The following is a 16,274-nucleotide window of genomic DNA, read 5'->3' as shown; positions in this document are numbered from 1 at the left end:
GAGAGAGAGAGAGAGAGAGAGAGAGAGAGATTTCGTAGTAAAACGTGGAAAAGCTGGCCGATTCGATAGTAATTGTTGACGCGTTCAAATATTTAATGGAAAACGAGGATTTGAGACCGTGTTTAAACGCGTAAAATTTGTTATCGACTCGTTTCTCGTTTTACTATTCTTAATTCGATTCGATCGAGTTAAGTTACAAATCCGATACTGCATAAACGCGTGAAAGAGCGGGAGACGAGTTTAAACCCGATTATAAATCGGAAAGAAAAGAGGAAAAAAAAAAAAAAAAAAAAAAAAAAATAAAAACGTCACTCACTTTTGCGGTTCGTTGGGATCCCTCTTTTTCTTCTTTTTCTGCGATTTTGGTTTCCTTTGATTTTTTGCTCCAACGTCAGTCGGCTCCGGCGAGGGTCGCTTAATCCCGGTAATCTGTACAAACGAATACGAATCGCGCAAGATTTACTAGTTCTTTATTTCGGTTAGATCAGAGACCGATTCGATCAATTGCTCACCAAACTCACCATTCCGGAATGAGGCGTACTGTCGTCGCTATCCTCGCTAGTAGTGGTATTGTTATTCGGCTCGGGTACAGTATTCGATTGTATCGCGGAGGGACTACCACCCGTTGGACTTCTATACTGCATTTGCTGCTGCAATTGTTGTTGCTGTTGTTGCTGTTGCTGTTGAGTGTGCATGTACTGTATATGCTGTTGCAACTGAACTTGTTGTTGCTGGTGTTGCTGTTGCTGCTGCTGCTGCTGTTGAAGCAACATTATTTGCTGGTTTCCATGTTGTTGTCGTGGTGAGCTCATACTCACGTACGAACCCTGCGACGTATTATATGTCGAGCTAGGAAAAATAACATCGAAAAAGAAGATGAAAAACGAACAGAAACCTGCCTAAAATGATCTCGTATCGAGAATCAAACGATCGATCGATCCTGATTTCATAACGGAATCAGACCCCATGGTGGGTTATTAATCGACAATTACCACCAAATCCGCCACAAACGCCATCCATTTTTACCGATCGGTAAGATATAATCGATATGAGATTCGTTAACCGAGCCAATTACAAGGATCAATTTACAACGTTAAAAATCTTACCTTACGCTAATCGGTTGTTGCATCGAGTGATCCTGTTGCAAGTAAAGGGATTGTTGATATCCACCAGGATCTAAATTCAATCCGTCCGAAGATTGTTGAACGTTACCGGTTTGCATCATCTGCGAAAAGCATTTGAACGAAGATAATCGTTTCAGTCTTTCAAGCTATCGTCGTCGTCGTCGTCGTCTCGCGGCAAATTTACCTGTGTTTGGTAACCGTGCATCGGATCATGTTGAGGCTGAGTTTGTTGTTGCGTTTGATGCTGCTGTTGCTGTTGAGGCTGTTGTTGCTGTTGCTGATGTTGTTGGTGAGAATGGGAGTGGATGGCCGGTATATCGAAATCCTCGTCACCAAAACTAGGGGTGTGAAACGTCTGCGAAGAAAAGAAATGTGTTTGGGTTTGAATCTCGTGTTACAAATTCTCTTTGAAGAGAACGGTCCCAAATGGTTTTGAAAGAAAACCGACAAGAATGGAAACACGTCGACTTGATGCGGACAATATGTAGATGAGCAAAAACATAGAACATAGAAAGCAAAAGCTCGTTTAGAGTAGACGATCATCGATCGATTCCCATTCGTTCGAATCAAAAGAATCTTTTTCTTTTTTTAAGACGAATGCGAGCCAACATTCGTTCGGTATTTGGATAATTCGATCTTCGCTCAAACTCTGGATTAATTTCGTCAAATTTAACGCAAGGACGAACATTCGATCATTCACGCTTTCGATCGTTTCTCGATCGATATATACGTTTCACATAAGAGAGAGAGAGAGAGAGAGAGAGAGAGAGAGAGAGAGAGAGAGAGAGAGATCATCACGGCGAATCGTTTGAAATCCTTTTAGCGATTTATCAACGTTTCGAGGCAGGGAACACGAAGGAAGGAAAATACATTTGCCGTGTAGAGCGTGTCGGGCCATGGGGAATAAAAGTTTTTAAATTGGATTTAATAGCATCAGGAATTTTCCTTTGAAGGAACGTACTTGCCTATTGATCGAGTATACCTCTGCCCCTCTACCCTTACTGTGCCCATCGCGCGTTACCCCTTACCTCGCGATGTTTCTCTTACTCTATCGTTTCGCTCTCGCCTCTCTCTCTCTCTCTCTCTCTCTCTCTCCCTCTCCCTTTTCACCGCGCTCCGTCCCGTAACGTCCCATAACCGTCCCGTCGATGCTCGCGTGTACGCGTACTCGTCCTATTTCAACTACTCCTACACCTCCTACTCCTCCTCTCGTGCACCTCCTTCTCCTCCACCTCTGCTCCCTTTCCATCTCCGAATCGACTACGCGCGTCTATCCATCTTCTTCCTTCACCGCACAGCTTCCAAACTTTTCTTTCTCTCCGCGCCCTCCCCTCCCCCCCTACCCGCGATCCCTCCGCCGCCCCCGCCACCCTGCCAACCCGTTCCACGCTCCTGCCCCCGTACCCTAACCCAAGCCCCCAACCCCACCGCCGTTTCTCTCGCCCTCTGCCTACTCGGCCGAGGAGTAAGATAGTCGTATCTTTCCTACACCCCCTTTTCGCTCTCCTCTCGCCCTCCCACCCGCCCGCATCAGCCAACCCGTTCACGCTCGCGCTTTCGCCCGGTGTGCCCGGTGTGCCCGGTCCCCGTGTCCCGTACCCGACCGTCTCCGCCCCTGCCTTCCCATATCCACCGATAACCAACCTTCTTCCTTCCTACGAATTAACCATTTTCGCAAATATATATACATATATATATATATATATATATATATATATGTATTCGAGAACTTACTTGATCGGCCATGGCGTAGCTATTCTGATGATACTGCGTCGAATGATGATGCTGCGGAACGTTCAACGAAAAATCCAAACTCTCGTTTCTCTGAAACAAATTAAAAAAAGAAATATATATATATGTGTATGTATGTGTGTATATGTGTGTGTGTGTGCGCGCGAGTGTATATCTTTCCATTGAATATTCGTATGAGAAACGTACATTTGCGCCGTTTCGCAAATTTCGCCACCCATTTTTTCCCTTCTCTCCATCATCATCCTTTCCTTCCCAAAAATATTGTCGCGCAATTTGTCGATCCCGGTTGTATCCTTTCCGCGGGACGGGACAAGCGCGTCCTTCCTTCCTTCCTTCCTTCCTTCCTTCCTTCCACCCTTTTTACGGTCAATGGCCTCGACAAGCGTGAGTTCGTCGATTCTATTCGTTCGATGTTTTGCATGGTAAGAACACGAGAAATCCGCGCTTCCGCGTTCTCGAACGAGAATCGCTTAATCTCGTCTTTAGGTGCTCGTGATAGGATCAATCGGATCGTATTTCCATTACACGTATCGAATTCATTTTAAAAGCAACGTTTTTCCTCTCTTATTACGCAAATTCCAATGTTTTGCTTTTTTTTTTTTTTTTCCAATTTCAATTATTCTTATTCATTATTATTTCGATTCAACTTTTGATTCGAAAGACCGTTCGATTTTTTTTTTTTTTTTTTTTAATTTACAACTAAAGAGAACGTTTATTTCTTCTTCTCGCCTTATCTCCGTCTCGATGATGTAACAAGGATAAATTTGTCAACTGGGTAATCTATAAATTCTTCGTTCTTACCTAGATCTTTCCTCATCGTTTTTGAAATCTTTCAATTCAATTCTTTCAATTTTTTACGGCGAATTTACGTTCTCATGTTTGAAACACGTGTTACGATTTTTATCGAGTGGAGCAATTATTCATTCGATTCGAAATCGTAAAATTGAACGAAACGAGATATCTAAATAGAAGATTCGATAGAAAAATCAATGAAATGAATCGATGAAAAATAAATACTTAAAAATATTTGGAAATTATCGAAATAAAAAAAAAATATCAAATCGAACGGTACTTATTTAAATTAAAAGAACTAATCATACCACAACAATTTCGAAGAAGAACGATAATATTAATGATAAAAGACGATGTATAAGAAGGAGGGAGGATAACGAAAAATTAATCGTGATGGAAAGAAAAAGAAGAAGGTAAGGTGCACGATACGTTACTTTTCCCAATAGAAGCAACAGCAGGCAGGCAGGCAGACAAGCAAGCAAGCAGGCAGGCAGGCAGGCAGGCAGGTAGGTAGGTAAGCAGACAAGCAAGAAAGCGAGCAGGTAGGTAGGTGGGTAGGTAGGTAGGTAGGTAGGTAGGTAGGTAAGCAAGCAGGCAGACAAGCAGGTAGGTAGGTATATAGGTAGATAGGTTGGATAGTCGATTGGTAGATAGACGAGATGTAAGAAAGATCAACGAGAAAATCCAAATCGAATCGAAACGAGTAGTGAGTTCGTGCGAAGAATATTTCATTAACCTGTCAATTTTGACAATGGATATTTTGTTTCGACTGATAATCACGCCTTCGTTTGTTCGTTTCTCCAATATTATTTATAATTACGCTTTTAGTTAACGAACGAAAAGAAGATAAATCATTCGTCGAATATATCTTGACATCGATATATTCGAATAACTTTTTCGTCTAAATCCGTCGATTATCCATTTTGACAGTGTTCGAAAGATTTAAATAACAAGCATAATAACGCATAGTAATAGAGTGTGAAAAGTAGTTGAAACGCGAATTAAAAAAACATCGAGAAAAAGAAAGGAGAGTCATTTGAAGTAAGTAAGAAACAAGAGAGAAGCAAAGCAAAAGCTAGAGATATTCAATAGATGTATACTCTTACTCAGCGTATAATAACCGATGTTAAACCTGTTTCTCGTCCCAATCCCTCCCGCCCCGCTACGCTCCCACCTCATATTCAACATCATCACCATTTGTAATCTGTAGCTCGTTCCTTTTTCTCGTCGTTTTTTTCCCAATTTTTCCCAAAAGATCTTATACATCTTCTTCCCAAAAATAATCTCGTCGAACGTGCCCACTACCTCGTTGGATGAAGGAAATGTTTTTAAATATCGTTTCGATTTTTTAATCTAAAACGTTAGAAACGGTGCGAAACGTAAACGAATTTAATATTATAATTTTAATACGGTTCGATACTTCGATACGATATCCTAGTTCACGCGATACAACGATACAAACGATACAACGATCATCGATCGATCCAATTTGAGAAACAATTTAAGAATCCAACGATCGAAAAGTATTTACGAATATTAGAATCGGCGTCATTCGTAAAGTTGAATCTTCCACCAACAGATGGCGGCTCAAGATTATCTCGAATATATTTCGAAAGCAAACACCAACTATTTCGGATAGAGTAACGAATCTTAATTTTGAAGCTTAAAAATTCAATTACAATTACCGCTATCGAGAAAATTCCCGATAAAAAGTAACGTTGATTGATATCGGTTAAAAGAATCCCAAGATCGATGACTTACCGATGAGACGAACCGACGACTCGTCGGGACGGGATCCAGGTTATCGAATGCACGTGTAACGTGCAGCGTGCCGCGATACCGTTAGCGTACCACGATGAATCCTTCTCTTTTAAAACGCAGCTTCTTTCTGTAAAAATGATTCGATTCGAAAGAAAACAAGTCGAAAGGAAACGTTACATACGTTCGATAAGATAGAAACGAAACGAACGAAACGATTCGATTCGACGACTTTTTGTCATTCGACCGTCTATGCACACGTCGACACTAATCAAGCAACACGTTTTCACATCACCACGCGCTCTCGTTACGTTACATCGACATAGGTAAACACGTACACAATGATTTTATCGAAACATAACACGTAACCAAAATACAAATCGCTATGCACATACACAACGTATTCGACTCGTGGCGTAACTCGTGACAGCGTGGCAAAACGACGCGCGCTCCTCGCGGCGGCCGGCGCGGGAATGATTGAAGGGAGGTTCAGTTTGTGGCACGCTTCGATAGTGGGGATAGATCTCTCGACAGGGGAGTAGATTCGTGCGCCCCCTGTCTAACGTATATCGATAAAGGATACAATGTGTGCAACGAAACGATACGATACAACGCGAAACGACGTACATTGGACGACGTATTACCACTCATTTACGAAAAATTGTACAAATATACGACTTAGTTACCACAGTTAAACAAATGGACAATTGTTATTCAAAACATAGAGAGAAATAATTAAAAGGAATGAACGAGGAATGAATTTAACGACAATGTACGAACAAATGTGATTTATATTTGAATCTGGAAGACCGATTTTTTTTACTTTTCGATTCGATTTTTTTTTTCTGATATGTTTATGAAAAAATTAATTTTCGCGTTACATAACGAAATACAATTCATCGTACGATTATATATCTTATATGTATACGTACATATAAGTTGAAATTCGATCTAATTCTCGACGACGAGGGAATCGAATCTTTTGATATATCGTGATCGAAATATCCGATGTTTCGATTACGCTCGCCAAGAAAATCCCAAACCGGTAATATTAAATACCGTTTTTCGATATACGATACGCGTAATAATAATAGTTTACTTTTGAATCACATCGAATCACGCGAATAATATTCGTAGTCGGTGGTTCGTGGCCCAGTTAACAAGCTGCGATCGCTACATCGTGGAAGAAAGGGGTCGGTTTGAAACACGGAGAGGGGCCACAAGATAGGAGTGGGGTTCCTGTTTAGAGAGCGGGAGCGGAGGGACGTGGTGTACAGGATTGAAAGAGGCCGGTGGCGCAACGAACAGTGGAAAGAGGACTCGCGACGTATGACGCGCGCGCGGTCAAACGATGACGAAAGAAATTGTTCGCAACATTGGCACAAATGGAAAAAAATCATTTTCTTATCTTTCTTTTTTTAAATGAAAAAGAAAAGAAAAAAGAAAAAAATTGACGATATCTTTCGAAAAACGAGAAATAAAATAATCCTTATTATACTCGATATTCCAGATTCATTTATTAGTGATTAGAATTTATACTTACGAGCATTTTTTACGATGTAAACATAGAATTTTGAGTTTCCGTTCGATACGCTCGATTTTCGAAAATTCAAGATTTATCGATATAGGTAGAAAGCAAAATGATCAAAATTCCAGAAAACGGGAAATCGATTCGTTAAAAATTATTTCGTTGTAAAATAAACACGCACAACTATATAAATAATTAAATTGGTATTATACACTAAACGCATGTTAAACACGCGTTATCTACCGATACTTGGTTACTCGAATATTCCAAGAAAGTAGGACACGACTGTGATGGCAATCGAGTGTGCCGCGTGGCCCGAGGAAACAGGGGTTACGTCGCAGTTTATAAAGAGTCATTACATTCCCGTGAAAGGTGGCTTTAATTTCAGTGGCATTCCAATCGCATTAACGTACTATATTCCCGTGCAGCATATCCCGTATTCAATCGCGAGAAGCGACAATCTCTATTCGAAATATTTACTCGAACAAAATTGTTACACGGTATCGAACACGGTCGATGATTTTAACGTAAATTTGTTAACTGATCTGTTCAAAAAACATTTTAATTAATTATCCATCCAAACTATTTATGTATACGTACATATATATATATATATCGAAAGTATTCGCTCTTTATTATTTAAAACGTAGGAGGTGTAAAATCTTTCGAGTATTCGCGTAATAATTGTGCGAATCGTAAAAAAACGGAAGAAAAAAAAGATAATGATAAGAAGATCAATTTTAAATCGTGTCGTAAAAAATAGAATCGGGATCTCTTCGGTTAAAAGAATTGAACGATGGAACCGTGGATTTGATCATGGAGCGGGCAACCGAATCGATATTCTCTCACGGGACAGTCTCTGTCCCGCTACTTTGCTCCGCCAAAAAGCGGCGAAAACACTGATAGTATGAGAGAGAGAGAAAGTGGACGTATCGAGTGTCGATCAAATTTAACCGATAACCAATCACAAAAACGAAACTCGAAATTTTACATTTTTATTATCGTATCATTTTCTTGCCTCGTACTTGGAAAAAAAATTCGTTAAATTTATTGTGTTCTTCAACGGTTTCTCGGAAGAAACGTTGATTTTATAAATTCCTTCGAGGCAACGTTTGCACAAGCGATAATCGCCCGAGGCTCATCGCGATTTTCTCTTTTCTTCTTTTTTTCTTTTTTTTTATTTCTTTCTCCCATATGTTTGCACTTTCTCGTTTCGTTGCCTATCACCTTCGTCCTTTCGAAGACATCTATCACCTTCAACCCTTTTTGATGTTACGCCACAAGGCGTAAGAAAGAGATGAATCGCGCAACTCGGCTCAAATTGCGTTTTCGTCTTTATCCTTTAACCGTGTGTACATCGATTCGTATTATCGTCGACGGTCTCTTAAACCGGTTTTACTTATTACGCGAGCGTCCGCTTATCTCGCGTAGATCTTTTATTACCAGTCACGCTAAGCGAACGTTTCTCTATTCTCGCGTTCCTACGTTCCACTTTTTCTCCTTTTTCCATTTTCTCCCCTCCCTCCTCTCTCCCCTCCACCATTCGATCTTTATTCCATCTGACGGCCGAACTGAGAAGGACTGTTTTTCCGTTTGATATTCCACTCGGACACCGGAGACGACGGGTTTGATCGATCGATCGAAAGTAGAAAAGAAAGGGAAAACGAGAGAGAGAGAGAAAGAGAGAGAGAGAAAGAGAGAGAGAGAGAGAGAGAGAGAGAGAGAGAGAGAGAGAAAGAGAGAAAGGCGAGAATATGGAAGATCGTGCACGTGACCTTTTGACCGCAGGAAATTCTTCGGATAAACGGGCTTTTCAGCCCGTACAGCCAAGAAGGGAGCAACAAGTGTGAATCTTGTCTACCCTCTGGATCTGATCGTTCTTAGCTTTTCTCTCTCTCTGTCTCTCTCCCTCTCTAAATTTTCTTTTTCTCTTTCTCTCTTCTATTTTTTCCCCTTTATCCTTTCCGTTTATTTCTGTATAGATAAATTTTATCTATACAATCACGCTTTTATTTTTTTTTTTTCTCATTAAACTTTGAATTCGAATTCGAATTCAAATTCGATCGCGATTGACACGCGTAACGACGAGCGTGTTAGGAGTACGAGGTTGACGATGAGAGCAACGTAAAAAATTTGTTGCTGAAATTCGGAAAGATTGAGAATACAGCGATTCACTTGGATGGAATAAGAAGCTCGCAAACGATACGATAGGCAGTCTGAAATGCTTATTCACCGCTACGGAATGAATAATGGACTGGTGGCAAAATACTGGTGGAGACATAAATATTGTATCTGGAACGCTATATATTACCTGTATCGAATACATTATCTAGATCGTTCTCCGTTCCCCTGTTCTCCCAGTTTCTATCACAGATCGAGATCGTTGCCATGGGAATGCGTATACACAGACTCGTATCATATCCGATCTTCTCTCTTGATTCTTCCCGATCGGCGGCGTTCTTTCGTTTTGATCACAACGTGATACAACGGATTTTAATCCATCTCATATCGCTTACCAGCATGCGTGATCGTTTCACTTCGTCCGCCGATTTCGTTTCTTTCGATTGGAACGAACGAAAGAAAGAAGAAAGGGGAGGGGGGAGAGAGAGAAAGAGAGAGGGAGAGAAAGGAAGAGGAACAGTAGAGTGGAGAAATCCTGGAGGAGAAGGTCGGTCGATGCGCAAGGAAACGCAATCATTTGCAATCCCGCGTAGAACCGCTTTCAAACTCTACGAAGGAATTTATTAAAGTTTGACTAAGTCGCTTTGCAAAGTTTCATCGAGGTGCACCGTCGAGGTGTACCTTAAGGTAGGAAGAGAGGAGAAGAGGAGAGATCGGCCAACCCAGTGGAGCGCAGCGCGAGCCGCGACGACGACGACGACGACGACGACGACGATGACGACGAAGATGACGACGACGAGGACGACGACGATGGAACGGAGGGGAATCCTCTCGAAGAAGCGGGACGAATTGCCGAAAGAGAGGAAGGCGGAGGTTCGAGAGGAGGCGGGAGGAGCGGTTGAAATGGACGGTGGTAGTGGTGGTGGTGATGGTAGCGGTAGTGGAGGTAGCGAGGGCGGTAGAAGGTGGTGGAGGTGGCGAAGAAGGTGGAGGAGAGGAGGTAGTGGCGAACGCGAAACGGCGACGACGACGGGACGCGAAGGAAGGAGGTGCAGCGGCGAAGGGAAGGGAAGAGCGGAGAGGAGGAGAGGCGATGGGTAGTTGTCTTACGCGGGAACGGAGGGGAGGTAGAGGAAGGGGCAAAGTTACTTTCCCGGAGAAATAAAAGTTAATGGAGTTCTCCCTACCTACCTACCTACCTACCTACCTTCCTCCCTCTCTCCCTCCCTCTATGTCTCTCCGCCGCCTTTTTCCTCTTCTCTTCCATCTCCTTGCCGGCGTACAACTTTCACGAAAGTTATTATATCTTAATTTACTATTGAACATTATCTGAAATTTCTCCAGCGTTTCCGTTTTAATGCGTTCGAGAACACCAACGCGGGGAATACTACGCGTAGCTTATATAACTTTGCTGCACAGGAGAAGATATTAACGTCGTCCAACGTCGTCGTTTGTTTTTTTTCCTTATTCGGGTGAAGGATAAAGAGGAGAAAAAAAAAAAACGAAAATAACGAAAATAAATACATACATCCATACGTTTTTCTTTTTCTTTTTCGTCGTTGAAAATTCGGATCGGTATATTCGATCTTCGTAATAAAACGATTGTCAGTGTATTATTATAATACTACTCCTTCGCTTCTTTCGGTAACCATACTTACTTCGTATCCTCGTTTTATCGGACATGTGGCCCGCGTCAACGACCTTGTGTTGTATCCATCACGGTCGGTCGCACACTCGGTATCTCGTTTACGATGAAAACGAAAGAATCGACTCGTCTTTTACGTTCGAATCGTGGATTTTACACGGAGCAACTTTCCTGCTTCCTCACGTAATATCAACGTCTCTCTCTCTCTCTTTCTCTCCCTCTTTCTTCTCTCTCTCTCTCTCTCTTCCACCGCTGTTTTCGATCTCTTACTCTCGCATTTTCGTTATCGTTCCCGTTTCTATTCCCCATTCCCATTTCCGTTCTCTTTCTCTTCCTTTCCCCAACGTTTCGTCTTCCAGGCCACCCTTTCCCGTCCTCTGATTTACGGCCATAAGTTGTAATATTTGCGCCACTATTGTATGGTAATACACGCGGCAAAAAATATGTTAATGGTTGCCATAAAGAAGATATACAGCATACGTACGTATCCCATTTCGCAGCATGCATTCGCGGATGGACGTAGAAACTACTACTACTACTACACTCCCGCGACTTTTCGTCCTCTTTCATTTTCCTCCTCCAAATGGAATCTCCTTTTTTTCCTCCCCCTCTCTCTATCTCTATCTCTTTTACCTTTTCATTCCCGGTCTCTTTTCAGCCAAGCAACATCTTTCTCGCCGACGGTACGAATATTATTATTAGAATAAAATACGTCAATTTCTCTACAAGAGCAAGAGGTTTCGTAATCCTTTTTGGCTATTACAACATACCACGTTCTTCCATAAACTCGAACAATTCCAATAGTCGTTAATCTGTCGGAAACTTTTGGAAAACTTGACGTTATTGCAAGTACAGGGGCGAGTAGTGAGTGGTTCATGCAAGTGGGATAAGACGAAGGAGGAACGGGTAGAGGAGGAGAATTGGGGTAAGATGAGACGACGAGTTGAGATGAGATGAAACGAGATAAAATCAAATGAGAAGAGAGAGAGAGAGAGAGAGAGAGAGAGAGAGAGAGAGAGAGAGAGAGCGAGGAAAGATGGTCGAGTAGGCGAAGAAGAAGAAGAAGAATCGTATTTGATGAGAAGTGGAAAGGAAGAAGTTCGCAGGGCAGATTCTACGCAGAGATGAGGCTGCTGCAGGAAGGAGAGTCGGGGGAGGAATGGAGGGGGGGAGGGGGAGGAGGGGGAGGGATGGGAACCGGTGTGCCGAGGTAAGTTAAATAAACTTGTTTAGTTTCGAGGAAACTTCTGCCTGGCCATTGTATTCGACTGCCTCGCTCCCGAGTTTGCACCGAAACTTTCAAATACGAACGAACTCGCTTCTCCGTTACGCTTTATTCGCTTGCTTTACCAACTCGCTACCTACGCTTAGTTACTCTTTCTCTCTTTTCTCTCTCCTCTTTCTTTTCCCTTCCCTCTCTCTCTCTCTCTCTCTCTCTATCTCTCCTCGTCTGATTCCACGTTGCTCTGTTTTTTTTTTTCTTCTTTTCATCCCCTCGAACAATTTCCTCCCTTCCTATCCTCCTCACGAGGATATTATTCCCTCAAAAGATATAAAACGTATATCGTGAAAATACATCGATTCGATGTTAGAAACCGAATAATTATCAATATCGTCCGCGATGAAAGCCTTCGTCTCTTTGTCGCTCCCCCTTTTCGCGGAGTGATTACATTCGCGGGGGGAGAAAAGAAAAGGAAAAAAAAAAAAAAAAGAAAAGAAAAAGGAATCCGATCGGAAAGAAAATCGGGCAAAGTGCCCCGTTGCCAGTGTAGCGAGCAGGCCGAATGGCTTATTGATTTAACGAGAGAGAGAAAGAGGCGAAAGAGAAACAGGAGGAAAGCGCGCGGGGAAGAGGGTTGGGGGGAAGGGGGAGGGGAGCGGGGGAGGAGGGGGAGGGGAGAACACGGGGCGGTGGGCGAGGGAGTCGCGAGCGGCGGCAGTCTGGGGGTAGAGGTTTGTGGGTGGCTAGGCTGAGACCTAGAGAGGGAGAGGGATATGGGTAGAGGAGATGGGTAACGCGGAATAGGCTAGGCGAAGGTGGGGGAGGAGGAAGACTCGCGGGTTCGCTGGCTCGCGAGCTCGGGAACGGGAAAAAGAGTAGGGTGAGGAGGGAGAGGGTGTACCAGGGTGGTATGCGATAAGGTAAGACAGGGTCGAAGGCCTAAAGAGACGGCGAAGGATATCGCGAGAATGGGAAAAAAATCGCGCCATTCGATGAAAAATAGCAATAACAATATTTTTCTCATCCTTGTCGTATCATTTCGATTTCGAATACATGCTTATGCATGTATACGTATTTCATCTCTACTCGTCAAAATTTGCAAACGTTTCTTCTTTTCGTTTTTCTTCCCGTATATATATATATATAAGTGCACGTAAATACGGAGAAGATAATAAAAGATACGAAGAAAATAATTAAGATTCAAAGGATCGGAACAGTTAAATGTGCACGGTAGTTAGACAGGGATCGGTAATCGGAATATCGTAACGGGAAACGTTTGGTCGAACGAGGTGTTCGAATGGTCATTGGCCGATCAACAAGTGGCTCATGATTTTGTCAGTGGCTCTGCGACCGTAGTGGCCCGTTGGCCAGCCTGTTGTCCGACTGTCTGCGTCCGGTTACCCGATGCGGTCTACCGCTAAAACACTCGCGGCATTCTCCGACCCGGCTATCTTCGTCTTCCATTGTATATACACGGACAGGCCGAGTCCGCCAGCCGAGTATTTAACCGTTAATTTCGATCGATCGAAATTTTCTTCCTTTCCATTCCTCATTTTGCGCGCACGCAAATCTTCAACTTGCTTTTTTATACACGTTTTTTATCCGTGATCGAATTTTCTCTACAAGGAAAATCGTAATATCTCGTATTTTAGGCGTATCCCGCTCTTGTCCCTAGATCGACGTAACATGTTATATAGCGTTATAGCGGTATGGTTAGTGTACCGTGGACGTTATCGCGTGCGTGTATGGCACACTTTCTCCACGAAGTGAATTCTCGTCTACGAGTATGAAAGAGAAAGCAAGTTTGGTAAATAGTGTGCGATTACTTTTCCACTGTGTTCGATTTAGATTCGGATTTAGCTTATCATTGCGCATACATTTTCCGCGCGAAAATTCGAAAAGATCAGAGATCTCTCTTTTATCGCTCGCTAAAAATATGCAAATCGATTTCGAAACGAGATCGATTAGATTTCGAGAGAAGAAGGAAGGAATAGGAAGGAAGAAAAGAGGAATCCTGTTTCGTTTCCATCGAGCAAGAAACCCTTGATCAAACGTTGTGTTGCGATAAGTATGGAAATTCGATTAGCAACGTTCGTTAGAACGAATTTACTTTGCGCGCTCGCGGTCAGCGGGATTTCAATTTTTGCTACAACCTCTCTCTTCCCCCCTCCCCGATACGTGTACATAAATGTGGTGGAAATGCACCACCACCACCACGTACTCTCTCTCTCTCTCTCTCTCTCTCTCTCTCTCTCTCTCTCTCTCTCTCTGGCTCAAGGGTACACAGACCTACACGCTTTTTTATGCCGTTCCAATCTACGTTTATTCATTCTTTTATGGATACCAGCTCCCTCCAGTAGTATAGGTTTGCCTTTCATTTTGTTTCAACCACCAAGAGGACCAAATGAAAAGCTGAAACGGTCAAAGAAGGTATATATATATACCCGGAATACGGAAATAAAGGTAGCACGATATCCAAGCTGCGAATCTATATCCTGATGTTCCTCTCCGATCCGTGCTTTTATCCTAAAGGATAAGAAGATTCGATCGATTCGATTTTCGAAGAAAATTTCGAGTAGCGAAAACGTGTTAATCGATTGACGAGTGACGAGAGAAGCGATACTTTTCAACTTTTTAACTTTGCTCCATCGACAACAATTTGATTCCTTCCTCTAAAATATTTCTGTATAAGAGTAACAAGTCAAAGATATTCACGAGAATTGCGGGAAATTAAATGTGTGATTAATTGAAGAGGGGAGGGGGAGAAATTAAACGAGACGAAAAGAAAAATATGTTCGAACGAAATATGGAAATCGATATCGAGTGCAAGAGCGATCGAGACAAAGATAAAGAGACGAAAGCGAAAAAACAAGGAGACGAAATGACAGAGTGCATGCTTCTTAACACACTGCTCGTGCGGAATAAATTCTCTCGTGTGACAGAAAAATGTGTGCGTCCCGTTCAGAGAGAAAAAGAAAAACTAACCTTGTAAGAAAATTGGTCGAACATTCTGCAAACATCGATATCGTTGCCGAGTATCGTGTAACCAGCATCCATGCTGTCTCGACGTTTCTTCTCGCTGCCTGGAACGAGGCTTCGATGAGTGAAAAATCTTTCCTCCGAACGAATGTACGAAATAAAATATTCGCATAGGACCGATACCAAACAAACTGATCGCAATTGCACCGACTATGCCGTCGCTCATCGTCCCGCGGCTTCTGCCGTGGTGGTCACCTCCTCGCCCCCAGCCACCTTGCGCTTCTTCTCCTTTCTTCTTTTTCTTCTTCTTCTTCTTCTTCTCCTTTTTCTTCTCCTCCTCGTTACGCTTCTCCTCCTTTCTTCCTATATCGACCAGACGATCTTTCTCTTTCTTCTCGTCCACGAGATTTTATAGTCGGATATTTTATATTACGGTTATTACGATCGTAAATCGAATCGATAATACGATCGATCAAACCCACGACTCTACACACATATATATATATATATATATAGTACGTAGAAAGTAGGAACGCGTAAACGTAGAGCGCGTTCGATTCCAATTCCGATTTTTAATTAAAGAAAAGAACAACTTTCTCGATTTTGGATAAGGATAAAAATCACTGCAATATCCTTCTCCGTGATACGTGAAACACAACTAATTCTTCGAATTCGATCTTTTTTCCTTTTTTTTTTTTTTCAATTTCTTGACCATCAACCATTAGTCCTTTTTCGTCCTTTGTTCTTCCACAATGTTTTCAATGTTATCGTACATACGGATGGTTACAGATGCTTACACACGTCGATGATACACACGCGCGAAGGAATTACATATTAATTTATCCTCGTTCGATTAAATTTACGCGGGTTTTTCGACGTTTCCTTGCGTTTTATATCGCACCATTTCACCGGTTCGCATCGAATCACAGGATCGAATCGAGGCTGTCGCAAATCGAAATCTCGAGATTTGGAACCGGCTGCCGGCTACGAGGCCGGAGCACGTGGATCAACTAACGTGTTTATCCTTTATGGGTGTCGCTCCGCTCTCGAATCTGTTTCCTTTTAACCATCTGACACCGACCGCGACCACCGACTGCGCACCGGTACTGGGGAACAGCAACGTCGACGCTGAGAGCGAAAGCAAGCAGAACGATCGTAATGTTGGCGGTGGTGCCACCGCCGCCGTCACCACCGCCACCGTCGCTATCGCCGCCGCCGTCGCCACCTCCACCGCCACCTCCACCACCACCATCGTTGCCAATGTTCAGCATACTGTCAATAGTGGTGGTAGCGATAGATATAATATCGCCGTGGTAGGGGGATGGAGATGAAACGATAGGCAATGGTGACACT

The 16,274-nt window shown here is 42.8% G+C and overlaps 1 protein-coding gene across 5 annotated transcripts in view; it reads right to left on the bottom strand.

Moving 5' to 3' along the window:
- The window catches only part of LOC122718070 (TOX high mobility group box family member 3-like), a 19,937-nt gene extending 3,943 nt beyond the window's left edge, over positions 1-15,994 (bottom strand). The window contains exons 1-7 of one of the 5 annotated variants that reach the window (XM_043942744.1): positions 15,105-15,994; positions 14,928-15,025; positions 2,859-2,948; positions 1,309-1,479; positions 1,107-1,225; positions 522-849; positions 317-429 (exon numbers count right to left, since the gene is read on the bottom strand). In XM_043942744.1, coding sequence (XP_043798679.1) covers positions 317-429; positions 522-849; positions 1,107-1,225; positions 1,309-1,479; positions 2,859-2,948; positions 14,928-15,025; positions 15,105-15,147 — 962 coding nt within the window. In that variant the 5' untranslated portion in view covers positions 15,148-15,994. Of the gene's footprint in view, positions 1-316; positions 430-521; positions 850-1,106; positions 1,226-1,308; positions 1,480-2,858; positions 2,949-3,062; positions 3,276-5,429; positions 5,891-14,927 lie in introns of those variants that run through there. The other 4 variants (XM_043942748.1, XM_043942746.1, XM_043942747.1 and 1 more) reach the window with 4 other exon arrangements.
- Positions 15,995-16,274: the final 280 nt, after the last annotated feature.

This window comes from Apis laboriosa, unplaced genomic scaffold (assembly GCF_014066325.1).
Source record: "Apis laboriosa isolate Shangri-la unplaced genomic scaffold, ASM1406632v1 scaffold5_cov152, whole genome shotgun sequence".
In the NCBI taxonomy this organism is placed as follows: Eukaryota; Metazoa; Arthropoda; class Insecta; order Hymenoptera; family Apidae; genus Apis; species Apis laboriosa.
This window is presented reverse-complemented; position numbering and strand designations above follow the sequence as displayed.